Source organism: Alligator mississippiensis, chromosome 1 (genome assembly GCF_030867095.1).
Source record: "Alligator mississippiensis isolate rAllMis1 chromosome 1, rAllMis1, whole genome shotgun sequence".
Classification (NCBI taxonomy): domain Eukaryota; kingdom Metazoa; phylum Chordata; order Crocodylia; family Alligatoridae; genus Alligator; species Alligator mississippiensis.
In genome coordinates this window covers 327,915,393-327,933,978 of record NC_081824.1, presented here as the reverse complement: position 1 = coordinate 327,933,978, position 18,586 = coordinate 327,915,393, and the positions used below count along the sequence as shown (strand labels likewise).

Below are 18,586 nucleotides of genomic sequence, written 5' to 3'. Positions count from 1 at the left end.
ATGTTACAGCTTTGAATGCGTACAATAACAAAATAGTTTAATCAGTCTATTTGTCTCTTTCGTAATTATTAATATGAATATGGTCTGAGTTAAAGCACTTCTAATGGTTGGTTCTGTTTTATGTAGTGATGGGCCTCCACTGAAAAGTTGTCATTCTGGGTTTAAATTCCAACCCCCTACTCAAAATACCACAGTCATTCAGTCTGAACTTTTGAGTTTGCCTACTTGTAATTATTCAGTTTCTGGCCAGTATTTAGCGTTTGGCCAAATAGAAATTTTGGCATCTCCAGTTCACTTGTACAAAAAGCTCTTGTAACAGTACTGTTACTGACCCCGCTGTAAGAGTTGTGTGGTATTGATCCTTACTAAATGTTTAATGTTTCTTATGAGCCATGTCTGTGTGGAAGCAAGTATTGCAGGCCCTGCACTCATTAGCTGTGGGAGGTTCCCAGAAACATTAAAAGATCTTGAGTAACAGAAGAATGCTTTTTCAGGATTGGCAAAATAGTGCAAATACCTGAGGCAAAATTTACTTTTAAGTTCCAGCACAAAAGTTTAACTGGCAGTTACTAAGCCAGCACCCACTGAAAGTCTTTAGTATAAAGGGATAATAAACCTAGTAGTCACCTAGCTTTTTTGCCTCATTGTCCAGTGACCTGTGTCTTCTTCTGTTGGCTTTGTGGCACTGACAGGGTGTGTTTTTGCCTAATTCCAGATCCTCAGTCCCATATTCTAAGCTGCTATTAGACAACCCCCCTGCTAAAGTCATTTTTCTTCTTCTCTTTTTAGGCATCATATAGATATTCAGTTTCTTTCGGGAGTCTCTGCTTTCCCAGGAGAAGCCACAAGTGTACAGATGCTCAGGCTTTTTCTCCCCCTTCTCAGGGTAAAAACGGCTGCTCCAGGAGAAAAATAACCTGGAAGCAACCAGGATTAAATCATTTCCTGGACAGGTTCTCCTGGGAGAGTGACTGTGTGCATGCTGCAGGGGTTTAGGTTGTAGCTGTGTTGGTCTAAGGACATAGGCAGACAAGGTTCCTTGGGTGAATTTGATATCTTTATTAGACCAACCCAAATGGTTGGTGAATAGTTATTAAGCAAGCTTTCGGGTTCAAAAACATGTGTGCATACTGTAGCTGTAGCTCTTCTAGCACCTTGTTGACCTCTAACTGGGGTCCGGATTTTAGAAAATGTAGCTTGAGTCCTTTTGATTTAGTGGTGTACAGTTTCTTGCAGGCATATGTTGTTGGGTGCATATCTGTACACTGTTTATGCTATGTATTAGAACCACCTTTTAAAGTTGTGGCTGTTTGAAAGGATTTTTTGTTTTTGCTATTCATGACATACTTCAGGAGTTCCTCTGCTGCTGGATATATTGCTTACATGGGAGAGTTATGAATTGAAAGTATGGTTTCTAAATTTTAATGAAATAAAACATTTTGTAGCCCCTTCCCCCTCTTCAGAATACAGTCAGGAAGAATAATAGTACATGATTTAACTTTCATTGTTTGTAGGCTTACATGTTAAGTAAGAGGCAGTAGGAACACTTTCAGGATTAGCTTTATTAGTTTAAGAACGATGGTATGCAGATGCTGAAGATGATTAATATGAAGTGCTATAATTCCTTCTCAGATTGCTGATAAACAGAATAATTTTTAATGGATATTAAGTTCAAAATAGCTTAAATCCAACAGATAGCTGCCATTTTGATTAGGTTCTTCTCTCTTGACTTATGTAGACATGGAGGCTGTATCCTTTTCAGATAGATTATTTCCATGCAGAAACAAAAGCTTAATACAGATAACAGCTTTTCATGTTACATATACATATTTTCTTCATATGGATTACGTAAGGTAGCAGAAAATACTTGGAGCATGTTACTGTATTACAATGTTTGTGATGTATTTGGTAATAACTTCCTGGTTGGCAGATTATCACAGACGGATGATGAGATGTAAAAAGAGAACGCACAGGCTGAAATAATACTCTGGCATGCATCAATCGATGAGTCTCCAGCAAAACCAGGGAAGTGATTCTTCCGCTCTACTCAGCATTGGTGAGACCACAGCTGGAGTACTGCATCCAGTTCTGGGCACCGCACTTCAACAGAGACATGGAAAACCTTGAGAGAGTCCAGAGAAGAGCCACCCATATGATCAGAGACTTGCACAGAAAGTCATACGAGAAAAGACTGAGGGACCTGGGACTCTTTAGCCTGAAAAAGAGAAGGCTAAGAGGGGACTTGGTAGCAGCTTACCGCTACATCAGAAGAGTCGCATCAAGGGCTTGACGAACAACTTTTCACCAGGGCACCCTTGGAGAAAACCAGAAATAATGACCACAAACTCCTGGAAGACCATTTCAGACTCAACATTAGAAAAAACTTCTTCACAGTCAGGGTGTCCAGACTGGAATAAGCTCCCTCCAGAGGTAGTGGAATAGCCTACCGTGAAAATCTTCAAGAGGAGACTGGACAGTCACCTTGCTGGGGTCACCTGACCCCAGCTGTCTTTTCTGCGTGGTGTAGGGGGACTGACCCAAAGATCTTCCGAGGTCCCTTCCTGCCCCTTACAATCCATAAATAAAAAGTGAAGTCTTGTTGCCTTGGCAGTCTCTGAATTGATACAGTATGTCCCCTAGTACAGAGCATAAGAATTTGTAAAATTGTGGGCAACCAAATTGGTATACAGTTTTCAGATGCCAGAACAAATTGTTCTTTACCTATTTGCTTTGTGTAATGACAGTTTCTTATACCATTGCCATTTTGATGTTTTTCTTCAGCGTGCAGCATCGTGAACAACGTGAATCAAATTAGTCCACTACACTTGTATAGTGGTCATCAAACTCTAAATAGTATCAAATGATTTGTTGGTGAGAGAAGATTGTAATGTCCCATTCTTGCAATCTTACCCTTGGCAGCAGACTGTCGTTGACTTTCCCCGTTCATAGAAATCTCTCCACATGGATCAAATTTCAGGATGGATGCTTGTGTGCTGTGTGTGATGCAATTTCTGTAACTAGTCATAGGTGGTTATAGGTGTTTCTCAATATAGGGTAAATCGTATAATCACGTTTTCAGAGTTGAATAACATTCACACTTATACTTTAAGTTTGATAGTTCATAAAAATATTATTACCTGTTCAAACGCAATCAGCTTGAGTCGTCATTGTGTTCTGCTTCTGTCTTATACCAGTCACAATTTATACCTGCTTAATGCTGCTAAAATCACATATGTGTATTTGACTCCTCTTAGCAATACTACTCTACATGCATACTTTCTTTTTTTTTCCTTAAAAGAACAAGAAAGTATATGGTGCCCATCTGACCATATACTTAAAATCTGCTTTCATACCACAAAGATACTTCAGTTGAGAGAGAGACCCTAACCTTATTTTGAAAGAGCCACCCGAATACCCCACAGTAACCTTCTGTAATAGAAACCCTCCCTCCCCCACCCACCCATGACTGCACACCTCTGTTGATCACCTATCACTGCACACTAAAACTGATTTAGAAGAATCATCAAGCAGCTACAGCTTACACTTTATGAGGATCAAACCTTGAGAGAAATGTTCACAAGCCCTAAGCCTTGCGTAGCTTATCAGAAGTAAGCTCCCCACTGCTCAACAGACATCAAATAGGACAGAGCCTTGCCTTGGCAACTTAGATGCTTAATGTGTCAGTACATGTCCATTTTTACTACAGCAATGCCTCCCACAGTGGACCCATTGGAATCCAGGGTTCCTACGCATGTCTAGGGTTACCATACTTCCAGTATCAAAAATGAGGACACTTGCAGGGTGGAGGAGAGGGAAGGGGTATATGGTTGGGGGGGGGGGCACGGGAGGCAGTGATATATGCCTGTGCCCTGCCTTTCCTTCTCACTCCTAAGCCACAGTACCCGCAGCCCTGCTGCTGCTTTTGCTCCTGGCTGACTATACCCTGCCCACCAGACCTACCGGTGCCTCTTACTTCTGACCTACATCCCCTGTCCTCCTTCCAGCCCTGCCAGTGCTCCTCACTTCTACCCACAGCCTCCTGTCTCCCCAGCCCTGCCGGTGCCCCTCACTCACGACCCACAGCTCCTTGTGCATCAGCCCTGCCAGTGCCCCTCCCGAACTGCAGCTGCCTGCCTCCTCCTGCCCTGCTGGTGCCCCTCACTCCTGACCCACAGCCCCCTGCCCCCCCAGCCATGCTGTCTGTGCAGCGCATATGCACACAATCTCTGTCTCTGTGTCTCTTATTTGTGAGGAGCTACCAGGGCCCGAGCTCGGAGCACATGATCCACTGACAGCCAGTCACCTCACCCTGCCCTTCCCAGCCCCAAGCAACCAAGCTAGAAGTGCGGGAGAAAAGCCAGAGGCAGAGCAAAAACCTGGACACTTGCTTGCATTTTAAAAACCCACCTGGACGGGGCCAAATAAGAGGACATGTCTGGGAAAACCTGGATGTATGGTAACCCTATGCATGCCTTTTACAAAACGTAATCTGCTTGATCCAATGCACCAGATTCCCTCATGGTAAATATGCCCGTAAAACTAAGTGGCAACTACATACCAGAATTAACTTCTACAGAAAAGAATTAAAAGGACAGAAACACACAGAGAACTTTTTTTTTTCATAGAACCAACCCAGTTCTTTTGACCTCGGTATCTTCCTGCTCAAGGGAGATCCACCACTAGCTTTTAATTTTTTTGTTCAGAAGTTTACCTTTATAGGTATATATAGAATCATAGAAAGTTAGGGTTGGAAGGGACCTCAGGAGATCATCTAGTCCAGTATTTTTCACCTCGTGGCTCGCGACCCAAAAGTGGGTCCCAAGAATAAATAAAAGGGTTGTGAACAAAAAAGTGATCCGCAAACTTTAAAAATAGATTCTCCTTTAAAACCTTGGGAAACTATGGCGTTTCCCTTGTTGGCTGGCAGAACTCTAGCCTGGAAGGGGCTGCCCCATGCACACACCCCTTTCCCCACATACTGGAGGGCTGGGGCAGGGAGTAGTCGGTCAGCACTGGGTTGGGACTGGCTGTTGATGTTTACAAATGTATCCTGGTACCAAAAAGGTTGAGTACCACTGATCTAGTCCAACCCCCTGCTCAAAGCAGGACCATCCCCCAACTAAATCATCCCAGCCAAAGTTTTGTCTAGCTGAGTTTTGAAAACCTCCAAGGATGGAGCTTCCACCATAATACCTACTTTATGATTTGAACATTTAACATACTCTGAAATGTTACAGTGGAGTATATTATATAGGATGGACAGTGCAGCAACATAATATATCTGAAAGTAGTACAATATGGGTCTTGTTGCTTGTGATGCATTTTTTTTAGATTGTGTATGAAAATGCCTTTTTGGCTTTAACAAAAATGGTTGCTGCCATGTTGTTAAAGGTATGCTAGCATTTTTTTAAGAATATATTTTTGACAAATTGCTGAGAAAGCACATTCCTGCAGGACCAGTTGAGTGTTTTCATTATTTGTTCAATACTGTACTGTCCTGCTGGGAAGGAGCAGGGAATTTCTAAGGCATGGAGTGTGCAAGTTCTCTTTGGATTAGTTTGTTTGGAGGAGTGTTTGAGGGTGAGGGCTGCAGGAGGGATATAGCTGAACAGTTCAGTGGCCACAAACTGGCTTTCTTCAAAGAAGTTCCTGTGGGCCTTGGAATGTACTTCTAGCCAGGCTGTAGCTGTAAAGGTGAAGGAAGTCATTATAGTTCCTTTTGGATTGGAATGTGACTAAACTCCCCCCCTCCCCCCCCAACAGCTTTTCCTGTGAATGACTTTGAAACAACAAAAAAGCTCTCTTCCACATTTCCTTTTCATAGTTTTATATTTGGTGGTGGAGATAATTCAAATATCAGACTCGCAAGCAAACTTCAGTTTGTGACAATGGCTATTTTTTACATAATTCTGTGAAAAATATGAAAAGTAACAAATTTAATTAGGATAAAATTCAGGTTGACACAAACACTAAATATGTGGCATGTCCTCTCGTTTCACCCCTGCGCTCATTTCACCACCCACTTTATCCTAATCAGCTGTAACCAGTAGCTACAGCAGTATCTTTACTTTTAGTGAATCAGCTTGAGCTGAATACGTAACTCCATCCCCATCTTAACCTTTTCCTGTTTTGAATTGCCTGTAGTTGTTTTCAGTTTCCTGTGACTTGGGCAGTGCTAGGAGTAAATGGTAATCATGTGGCTTAGTTCTTATTGATAAGGTAAAAACATTTATCTCAATCTCCTTTTCAGAATAGGATCAGCAAACATTTTTTTCTAGTTGCTCAGTGAGAAACAGACAGTAGAATTTTCTTCTCCTTTTGCCATTAGTCCTATGTACGTGCAAAAAACCTTGTAGCTAATAGTCTCTCTTTCCCTGTTTTTCATCCAAAATGTCTTCCTTTTAATGAAAAATGCTGAACCCTATTAATTGTGGGCTGCATGACCTTGTCATAATTTATATAGTCGATATATATGCCCAGAAGCTCTGTAGCACTCCACGCTCTTACTCCATCCTTAAAATCTATTAGATTCCTTATACAAGGTCTTGCAGGAATGTCTTTGGACAAAAATTTATGATTGTCTTAATCAGCTGTCCCCAAGTTGAATTTCTGGTGTTTTTCCAGATCAAGGGATTAAAGGACCAGATAAAGGTCTTCACTGTGTTCCAGCTTCTTGTTTTTCCCATTGTTTACCTTAGTTTCTGATCAAGGTGTTGCAAAGAAATAAATTTGATATATTCAGTGTATAACAATAACCAAACTGGATTTTGAGGCTGGGAGGAGGCAGAAGAAATCATTAACTGACATTTGTTTCTGAACCCAGAATCATTTTCTTAAAAGCAGTAGACATTTTGTAGCTTTTGATGGGATTGAGTCTGTTCTTGCTATAAACTGGAATTTCCATTTTTAAAAATAAAAATTATGTTTTTTTTTTTATAAAGCAGATTAAATTTTGATGCAAGAGATTATACAGAAATTCACTTACAGGGTTATTCTCCCCTTACCCCTTTATTAACTTATACTTTTTTAGAGAACTTTTATTATATTCACTTTTGTAATGGTATTAGTGTGATTATAGTTGAAAACATTTATTGTTTAGAGTAGGAGTTAGCTACCTACAGCCTTTGGGCTGTATGTGGCCCTCGGAGCCAGTGGACCCGGCTTTCTGATATTGGGGTTTGTTAGCATTCAGCAGTGGGGGCTTCAGCAGTAGTCACTTTCTCTTGCCACCTCTGGGAGAACTGCTGACTTCAGGATCTCTCCCCATGCCTCCATGGGGAAAAGCAGTGGTGGCAGCTGAGTCCTAGCACCCACCATCCTCCCCGGCTTCTAGCTCGACTCTGGGTCACTCTGGCCTATAGCCTGAGAAGGTTGCTGACTGCCGTTGTGGAGGAGAGCCTATAATTTATCCAGCACGCATGTTAACATGAACAAATGAGCGTGTAGGAGAAAATCTCTTCTGATTAAGTTAGAAACTACTCACTTTGCAGCCCCATGCAATGTTCATGTCTAGTCTCTTGTCTTATAGCTGCGTTTCTGCATTCTTATAGTTTGGTTTTGTAACTGGCAGACTACAGATTAATGAAACCAGGATTTACAGGAATATTTGCTTTCTTGCACATATGTATGAGTCTTAGACCTAAAGCAGTTGTGACAGATGCGGTTTATGGGCCAGATGTGGTCTGTGAAGCAGTTTCATTTGGCCAGTGGGGCTCTTGGACAGGCTGAGAATTTGGGAGCAGAGGGAGTGGGGCACTGCTTGCCACTGAAATCCAGGGTGTGATGCCCCATGGGAACATGTTTCAGCAGCTGGTGTAGGGGGAGCAGTGTGAGTAACAGTGGTTTTTAATCCCTGTTTCTTTTTTGGAGCTGATGCTGCTGAACGCCCTACTGCTCCTGCTACTTGTCCTGCTTCCAGAGGTGGGTTTGGATCCAGACTCTGGACTTCTTTGTGGTCTGGATGCAGCCTCCGAGGAGCCCTGCAATTCACATCTGACCTGTAGGGAGTGTGGATTTGAGGGGGAAGCTGGGTGAATTTGACACACCTAACCAGCTGTCAATGGTGGGTAGCCGTCCCAACCGGCAAAGCATCTTGGTTCTGAAAGTTGCTATCAGCGCTTAAGCCAGTGAGATTCAGATTCCAGAGGCTTTCTAATGGGCTTCAAAGTGTAAGTTTCTGAAGGTTTAAGATGACAAAAAAGAATAGATACAATGTCAGGAGAGTATTGTGTTAAATCAGAGGTGAGAAAACCTTAATCTTGATTTCAAGTCATAGTATCCAGAATGGTACCAAACAATGCAATTATGGCAGTTTATTTTGTACTGGATGATTTTTAATTGTCACCATTTTATCAATTAAATAAAATGCCTGACATCTTGTTTGCCAAAGGCATATGGGGAACAGACCAAGTGAGTGAGATGTGATTGCTATAATAAAGTTTACCTGGCACTAGAATTAAACTTGACAAGATGTTAGGGGTTACCTCCACATTATTACAGAATAATGCAGCCAGGCACCATACTCGTTTTGTAATAAATGACTGGAAGCTGAACCAAGATTATTCCGATACAGTTTAAATAGCACCTTTTTTTAAACAGTGAGGCTAGAACAAACTAACAGAGAAACTTCCACATCAGCTCCTTGGGACAAATTCCAAGGAAAATGATAGAGCTTTTTAATCTTATGTTTTCCTTTGGATCAAAATGAGATACCTTTTTGGAAGGTATGGTTTAACGAAACCCAAGTTATTGGTTTCAATTCAGAGGTAACTGGGTGAAATGTAATGACCTGATTAAATGGTCTGGTATTTTCTTCTGGTCTTAAACTTCATAAATCTCTGAATGTATCTTCCAGTAGATCTTTTATTGTACTGAGTCATTTAACATCCGCTTTCTTCTAAATAGAGATCACTAATTGTGCCTAATGGTAATGTGGTTTAATATTGTGATAAGATGGAAAAATAGGAAAGCCTAAGTTGATTTTACTTGTGACTATAAATAAGAAATGTAATCAATTGTTTGGTAAAAGGTAAGAACATTTATTCTTTTGCTGCCTAGCTCCTAATTTAAATGTTTTAAAGTATTTTTACAGATGTACTCATTCTTTGTACAATTCCTTCTATAGAAGCAGGAAGGGAGACCTCTCCCATTTCATAGTATTTAAGCTAATCAGAAATTGGAAAGAGGGGTGTGGTACTTCCAGAGTACATTTAATTCCAGTAGGATCTTGCTGTATTTTTTTGGCTGACCTGCTGCATCCATATCTGTAACATAGAAACAGTTTTATAGTTTTACTTTTTTATTACTCTGGGAACCTGGAGTTTGCTTAGCTGGAGAAAAAACATTTTCCTATGCTTTGTTCAGTTTTGCCAGTTTAACTGAAGGTGTTCTTCTTAAACTGATTTACTTAAACCAGTGAAGAACATGATATGAAACTTAATTTGATATAAACATAGTTTGTTTTGATTTGGCTTAATTCAGTTGGGAATCTTCATGATGCATTGATTTAAATGAGGTTTATATCAATTAATGGTCCATAATGTTGTGCCTTCATTTAATTACATCAAGGTGGTACAACGTTGACTATTTTTTTTCTCCCATTATTTACATGTAAATTTTTACCAAATTGTTGACCATGATTTTGGTTGGCTTCCAAAGGAGACCTTTCTACATTTCCTCTCTTTCTTTCTGGATAATAGCTTGAATTCTTAACAAACTTAAGGTTTCCTTCAGACAATAACTGTTCACATAGTTTTTTTTAAAAGAAAAACCCTTTTAACAAAAACCGATTACAGCTAAGTCATTCCCTTTCTTTAATTGTCACCCATCCTCCATTACAGTGGTTTTCAGCCCTTCAAGCCCCTCTCCTCCCCCCCTTCCCCCCGAAAATGCTAGCTCTTAGTTGAATCATTAATATTTGGCTATGGAAAAATAATAGATCAATTCTTCTGTTGCAAACAGCTGAAAAGGCTACAATAGGTCAGAATGATTGACACTATGGATTCCTATTTAAAATCCCTGGGGTTTTTTGTGAATCATGTATAGATGTTTTCATACCTAACAGTGCTAATATTGCATATAACCCTTAAGGATCTCATGTCACCCTGGTTGAGGATTACTGCTTTATTCTATGACAGTGATTAAAGTACATCTTCCTGAAGTTTTAAAATCTGTGGATTAAGGCTCTTATACTATGGGAAGGGTAGAATACCATGTGTAGGTTTTCTTTATGAATAAGGTATAGCATGTATAAGTGTGCATGTCTCAAAACCTATTCTAAAAAAATCTTGTTTATAGCCTGGTAATTTGGGAACTTGCTTGTGTAGCTGTAAACATGGTCTCACTAGAACAAAACTATCAAAGGTTAAATTAATGACTATAAGTCATATTTGAACTGAATTCCTGAGAAATCAGAGCTATTTTGGCAGTATTCTGCCTTCTCAAGTTTTAGATTACTGAAAGAATATCTATGCTGTTCCATAATGACAGTTTTTCTTAGGGAAGGCTGAAAATGGGTAGACCATTTTTGCTAGAAATGGGTAGACCTATCTGAAGTAACATACCTACTGGTAATGAGAAATTTTAAAGTAGTGGTAGTTCTAGAGAGCATTTTACGTTAAAATATTGTGAATGTAATCTGTAAAAGTTTCTTATTTTATTAGATTTTAACTCCTTACAGAAAATTCAAAATCAGCACCATCTATAGTTGTTAAACTCTAATTACTTAGCGTAAATAGTTTATTCCTGTAGAACCTAAAATTCATAAGACTTTCTGTTTATCGTTGCTTTTCCTTTTGTGGAGGAGGTAGCATGTACTTTAGAGTCTACATAACATGTGTTGTTGTTATAACTTTAATTGATAATGTGATGGGTTACTGTCCCAGCAGGTTCAGAAACACGTGCTTTGATATTTTTAAAAAACATCAAATTCTTTATCCTAATTTTTAAAAGCAAAAGGAAACATTAGTATTAATTATACATGTCACTTACTGCTGTACAAAGGACATTTGAAAATCACGACTAAGATACTAAGTAGGATTAACTATTTAAACCATAAATTACTAAATAAATGATAAAGTACATACATTTAAGTACATTTAAGAATAACTGTATGTGACTTTTCAGGTTGCATACCTGTTTTCATATCATGAGTTTCTAAGACTATTGTTTTGGCAATGATGAAAATACTATTTTAGAGAAGATGGAAACAATTATTTTATAGTCCACAGTGTCCAGCACAGATGCATGCATGCTGGTCCTAGACTACTGGTGAAAAAATGGTTAGTATAGAACAGGGGTATTCAATCCCTGGCATGAGGGTGAGGTCTGGCCCATGGAGCCATGTAGTCCAGTCTGTTGGGCTCCCCTCCAGGTCTGAAAATGTGGCAGTGGGGTAGCAGTGGCACGCCCATGCCTTTGACTGGGGAAGAGCCTTATGGCCCAGGTAGTATGGCCCCATGGGCTTGATTGGACATGCCAGGTAGGGGTGTGAGAAGCTTTGGTCTCTGATTCGATTCGGCGGAGATTCGACCCAATTCCTTGGCTGAATCTCCAAATCCGAATTGAATCAAGAGACCCTTTAATTACTCCATATCCCTCCGAATTGATTTGGAGAGATTCAGAAAGATTCAACGATTTGGACATAGACACAGCTTTAAATGTTTTTTCTACATACCTCGTGGTACCAGGCGGCTTGTGAATGGCAAGATGCTGGGGCGGATGGAGCATCCCACAGGAGCGTGGTGGGGGGGTGGTCCCTAGTGTGCTCAGCAGCAGACCTGCAAGCGGACAAGAAGTACTTCTAGTCCACTTCTGGGTTAGCCGCCGAGCACGTGGGGAGCCCCTCCGCGCTTCTGTGGGACACTCCATCCGCCCCACCATCACAGTGTTCACGAGCCACGCCTGGTACCTCGAGGTATGTAGAAAATACATTTAAAGCTGCGTCTGTGGGCAAATCACTGATTCTCTGTATCAGCATCAAATCTTCAGATTCGGATTCGGATGAATCAAATTGGGACAGTGATCCGAATCAACGAATCGAATTACTGTCCCCGATTCGGACCAAATCCAAATCAAATACGGCTCATTTCCTACACTCCTAATGCCAGGGCAGCATGGGGCTGATGTAAGACTGTGCAGGGTCTGATCCTGACTCATGAGGCTGAGCTGAGGTGCTTCAAGACCTTATCACGGTGAGCAGGGCTTGCTGCAGGTGGCATGGGGCCTGATCTGGGTGGGATTCCAACTGTTTAGTTGGTCTAATAAAAGATATCACATGTACCTAAAGAGCCTTGTCTTCCTATCTCCTTAGACCAATACAGCTACAACCAGCACCTCTGAAATACATGCTTATGAATTATAAGATAATTTCTATTAGTGTCATAAACATTCTGAACTGTTGTGATCTTTCTGTGTTCTTTGCAACAAAGAAATTGCCCTATTATTTGTTTCAAAGCTATGAGAGCATTTTCTGATGGGTGCCTTGAGTCTAAAACTGTTGAGAACCACTGGGATAGACAAACCATTTAGGTTTAAATGTAGGCATTTCAAATTTTGGGATAAAAAGAGAACATGTACAGGTGAGAGAAGTCTTATTAGTTCCTTGTATTTTTAAAAAGTAGAATATTTTTCTTGTACTGTATATAAATACTACATAAATAATAAAGTATGTTAATGCAAAGGTGTGGGAAAATTCCCTGTTCATCTGTCTCTCTCTTGTAAACTGATAATTGCATAAGGACTTGACAAGAAGGACTTGGAGATTTAATATAGAACATGCTCTGCCATTTTTTACTTGGAATGTTTGTCAGGCTGAAAAAGTTTGGAAATTATGAAGTATTTTACTCTTTTCCTTTTAGCCTAGAGTAATATATTTCAGGCTGTCTTGTGGGGAGAGAGGTGGGGAATGTCAGTCAGGCCAGAATTACTTGGGGGGACACTCAAAGTTAGGGTGAATTAAATGAAAAGTTATGGATTCAATGAAAACAAGTTAGTGTGTTTAACCCCCTGATGGATGATTTCATTCAGTAGTAAAGTGTCCTTAGGTACTGTAGTTATTTCCCCTGTAGCTTTTCTCCTGAATAAATGTAAGTGCAGGAGCTGACCACATTGATTTCCATGCTTTGTGTTGATTTGCCTTAACTATCATAAATATTCTTGTATGTTAGGGGTAGTAACGCCTTTGGATGTTCAAGCAAAGGCATATTGATAAGGAAGGACTACCCCCTCCATGTGGAGGGGGTGATACTCCCTCCATATATAACTTTGGTGAAACCTGTGCTGAAATACCATGTCTCTGAGATGTAATCAGTAAAATTTTGCACTCTGAGCTAACCTGGTTGGTACTCATATCATACCATTCCACCTTCCCCTTCCTGTCTCAAGCATCTCAGCCTTCCCTGCTTTGTATTGAGGGCTACTCTTTTGCTATATTTGCCACAGTCTTGGATATTAAGAGGCAATTATCAGGGTCAAATTTGGTGGTGAGAGTAAGTCTCAGAGCTGCTAGAGTGCTGTGGAGCAGGGTGCAGAAAAACAGTGAAAAGCGGGGATTGACATCCTATGACCTGCAGGTAGACTCAGCCTGTGAAGTGGTTAGATTGATCCTGGGAAGGGTGGCACTGGGGATTGGGTGGTATGTACCCACACTGAGTTGCCTGTCCTATTCACTATCCTGCTGCTTGTCTCTGCTGCAGAGGGGCCAGGTATCTGTAGTGGAGGCAAGCAGAGGAGTCTTGAGTTCTCCATGGGATGTAGATTTGTGGTAAGGGGGGCCCAAGGCTGCAAACTCTAGTCCATGAGGGAAAAATGTGCCAGCCCCTGGTTTGGGGTCATGTGGGACATGAGAGGGCCCACCATTTTAGGAAAACCTGAGTGTATCAGGAGAGTGGAAAGGACCTTGAGGATGCCCCTTTTTAAGTTGGCAACCAGGGCTTGTGGTCTGCTCTATCCCCTCCCCCCCCGCCAATTGCATTACTGCAGTGTCTGTTGTAAGTGTTCATATATCAAGATAAATGTTTCAAATTGGAGAGGGTACAGAGAAAAGCTATAAGAATGGCTTGAGATCTGCAGCATAAACTTTACAGTGACGGATTTGAGGAGCTTGCCATTGAGGGATAAGTTGAATAGTCTCTTCCTACACCAGTAGATATCCTACATGGGTATCTTGGAAACTAAGGGTTTATAAACATACAGCATATGAAGACATACTAAGTTCCAGTAGTAAGAAATTTCCAAAATTTAAGCTTGAATAATTTAAATAGAAAGAAAGGTATGCATTTTTAACACTGAGGATAATTGAATACTGGAGTGAGCAGCCCACCAATGGATGTAATAAATTCTCTCTTGCTTTAAGTCTTAAACTAAGATTATGCTTCAAAGAAAATTCAAAGAAAAATTTTGGCTTATGCAAGAATTACTGGGTGAAGTTTAAGTGTCAGATTAGAAGTTACTTATGATCCCTACTGGCTATGAAACTAAATAATTTATGGGCTAAGGACAGGCATTCAAAAAGCCTGAGTCTGAATTGATTCAGTCTTTGCAGGTTAGTCTAACCTGGCTAGGCTAAATTAGTTTTGTAACTGGACAGACATCCCAGAAATGCAGGCACATGCCTGTAGTGGCTGAGGCTAGAAGCCGGGGGGCGCTAGAGCAGCTCTCCCTTCCTTCCACAGCATGGAGCTGAGTGAGGCGTGGCCACGCTCGGGCAGGACACTGTGATTAGCCCAGCAGGAAATTGATAACAATGTTTATCACAAAATTAAGAAAACAACAGAGGGACATTACCAGCTACTTGTTGATTCTACTTGTTGATTCATTAGGAACCATAGCCAGCATGTGGTCTGCTAGCTAATAAGTGCTTTATTTTTCTTGGGAAATTTTCCATTTCTAAAAATTCATTGTTTCAGAAAATTCGTTAGTAATAATGAATGGAAGCCAATACAATATTAGGCAAACTTGGCAGTTTAAAAGTTGTAATTAATGTTTTTTCAGGTGATTATCCCTAGGAAGGGTATGAGAGAGTACATACATGTTTTATTGATTTTTAAATGGGAGGGTAAATACACTCTCATAATATTCCAAACCAAAAATCAAATTATGAAATCACCTAATTGGCCGTGCAGGTTAAATCAAAATGAAAGCACGGCATATCATGCACAGGTCTTTGGGTGTGCTAAAATTAGCGTGTCAGCAGTTTTCAGTAACTTCGGGGGGGGGGTCTTAAATTTAAACAAAAAATGTAAGGGAACTACATGCTATCGTGTATTGTCTTTACATTTTTACAAGTATTCCAATAAAAATAATTTCTTTTCACATAAAGCTTTGAATTTGTTTGAATATAACATTTAAACCCCATTAAGTGTGCTGTATTTAATTTTTTCCTAATCAAATATTTCAGTTCAAATACTTGTGGCTATTGGGACATAAACTTAACATGGGGTACTCTTTTAGTTTTGTTTACTAAATGTATGTCAAATAAACATGCTAAATCAGATCATGCTCTACTTAGGGCATTGAAAAATTTTGCAGAAAATTTTTTAATTCAAAATTTTCCGGAAAACCCATATCTCTGTAGCTAATACACAGACATCTCCTCAGCAAGGCAGAGGGGAGGGGGGAATTCCTGCTTAACAGGGAGTGGTGAGGGGGAGGGGGTAGCTGCAACCAGGGAGCAGAGGGGAGGGGCCAGCCCTGCTGCGAAGCGGAGAGCCCTGCCTAGCCCAGAGAGCATGCTGGGATGCTGTGGGTGTCTGGTTTGTCTTATACCAGCAAGGGGTCTGGGACAGACATTGTATAAACCAGTTTGAACTAAATCAGTTATGTCTGGTACTACATTCAACTAGGTTTATCTCAAACTAGTTTCAGCCATTTTCAAACTGGTTTATGTGCACTGAACATCTGTTCTGTTACAGGCTTAAACCAGTTTCTGATCACTTAAACTGGTTTATTTGTAATATGTGTCCCTAGCCATGTGGTCCAAATCCTCATATGTGAGAGGGGAGCTTAATTGGCTATTGCACATTTATATACTAATCTAGAAATTGCTCTTATGCAAGATGTGGTGAGTATGCTTCATTTAAAGTATGTTAAGTTAGAACTGACCTGTCTATTGAATGCTTATATTTATGAAATTGACCATTGAACTGAATTCTGTAAATGCTTGGAAAAAATGATGAATTGCCATGTATTTTGTTTATAATAAAGCATAGATTTTTTTTCCCCTTTGTAGTTGAGTTCATTGAATAGTTTGCTCATTTAAAAAAAACAACTTTATTTAGAAACTCAAGTAAAGTGATCGATTGACTAACAGATTACTGGAATGATTCTTTAGAAAATAAATATGGTACAAGTCTCAAACATTTGATTCTGCCCATCTTTTTCTTTTCCATTGTTTGTCTTAATTTTTTCTATAGGTTTGATTTTTTTTTTTTTTTGAGAGCAGAACAAATGTAGAATCTGTGGTGCGTGGAATAGTAGGAAAATGACACTTTACCAGTACTCAGATAAATGTTAAAAATTCTTTATTTTATTTATTACTGTTGATCTGTTAAGTAGTAGCTGTAGATGTGATAGGATATTCAAAATATTTAGTTGGTATTGCTTTTACCAATAATAGTGATATTTATATCCTTTAATCCATGAATATCAAAACACTTTTAACATCTTTAGTGATTTCCCCCCTTCCCTCCATCCCCTCCCTTTTGCTAGGGAGTGTGGTGGAATAGGTTGTCCTGTTTTGAAATTATAGTACCTCACAAATAGTTGTATATGGGCAACTTTGAAAAAGGCAGAAATGTATATTTACATTTGAGCTTCTGTGGATCGCAAATTCTACTTTTTTGACGTTCTGAAAACCTGGAAGCTGTAAATTCCTAACAGTTGTCAAGAGTGGTGAATTCCAGCTCTGCTTTGACATTGTTACTGCTGTATTGGGAAAACTGGCAGGACTACATACCATCATAATTAAATCATTAAACACAGAACTTAAAGGGAAAAGTTGTCTTACCTGTTTGGGGAGAGTCTCTCAGCTCACATTTTTACAATGAAATTGTCATTTGTAGTTTATTGTCAGTGTCACTCTAGCAATTTATATATCTTAACTTGAGTCAAATTGTAGAGGTGGTCTGTTACTTTTACCTGTTCTATTGGACAATAAATAAATAATAATAAAAAAAAGTAGCATTCATTGCACATCCTGAATTTATTTTCTTTTATGCTTTTACAGGATTACAAAGCCATTAACATTTGCTGACTGTGTTGGCGATGAGCTTCCTTTAGGATGGGAAACTGTTTATGATCAACAGATCGGAGTTTATTATATGGACCATATAAATCGTGAGTAGAAGTTTGATTACTTTTATGAATATTCACAAGCAGATGTTAGCAGTAACACCAACTACATTTATGATGATACTAATTTGAATTTCAAGTCACTCTGAGAATTTGGGCAAGTCTCTTCTTGCTGTGTCTGTTTCCCCATCTTTCAAATGGGGATAATACCTTCCTCTTATAAAGTGTTCTAACATCTGTGGGTGAAAAATGGTGTTACTGTGGCTAGGTGACATGCAGTCTAACTTTACCTCAGAAAAAAATATTTATTCAGAAAGAATTTCCAACATGGACATTCCTAATCAATACTAAAAATCCTTGTTTTCGTAGAAAAGTATTGAGGAGCTGTGTGATACTCCAGGTGTTAGTGTTTTCATACTTAGTTTTGTGTATGTATTGAACTTTTCCTTTCCTTTTTAATGTCCTTTTGGCAAGGCATTTAGCAGATTTCATAAATTCATTGGAAGCTGACAGGGCAACATCATGAGCACTCCTGATGTGTCCTTGAACTTTGACCTCTGGGCTGCCTTAGTGCCTGTGTCATCCTAGCCCCTGTCTTGTATCTTTTCAGCACCCATAGTTGATTCTCATGCCTTTTAAAAAAAACAAACAAAACAGCCTGAGAGTGCATGTGGCATTGTTTCACTGTACAGTAGTAGCTAGTTAGCAATTTTTTGTCTACTATGCTTAAAATGTTGTAACCATGATGGTTTGTGAAATGTACAGGAGGCAAGGGGTTTTTGTGGCATCTTTTATTGGACCAAGTGTATATCGGAGAGATGTTAGACAAGCTGTTTGGCATAAAATTCCTTTCCTGAAAGTTTGTCCAACATCTTTCTCAACTATATGGTTGGTCTAATAAAAGATATCACAAAAAAACTTTTCCTCTCAATTTTTTAACATTATTCAAGGATATATCTATTATAGCTTTTTATTTAAATCAGAAGTCTAGTCCTCTTCTAAGCACCGAATATTCTGTGCTTATGCATAGCTAAACAGTACAGTGAAACAGACAACTGGATACTGACATTACATTTTTAGAGAATGGAGGAGGAAATATTTCCATCATTGGTGCTGTTGGACCTTTGCTGAGCTTCATATCATGGTTGTCTGGCATACTTGCCAATACTTTAAAAGTATATGCCTTATCTTTACAGCTTTGTACTATTGCTGCTGTTTCTGCAGTGCTGCCATCATTAAGCTTCTTATCACTGAATGAATGCTTTCAGTATTGTGGGAACTGGCAGCTAGCATGTGG

The 18,586-nt window shown here is 39.6% G+C and overlaps 1 protein-coding gene across 3 annotated transcripts in view; it reads left to right on the top strand.

Annotated features, from left to right (window-relative positions):
- WWC3 (WWC family member 3) overlaps positions 1 to 18,586 on the top strand; it is a 183,232-nt gene that overhangs the window by 42,892 nt on the left and 121,754 nt on the right. For all 3 annotated transcript variants that reach the window (XM_059720925.1, XM_019495020.2, XM_059720926.1), the window contains exon 2: positions 17,225 to 17,334. In XM_059720925.1, the coding sequence (XP_059576908.1) occupies positions 17,225 to 17,334 (110 nt within the window). The remainder of the gene's footprint in view (positions 1 to 17,224; positions 17,335 to 18,586) is intronic.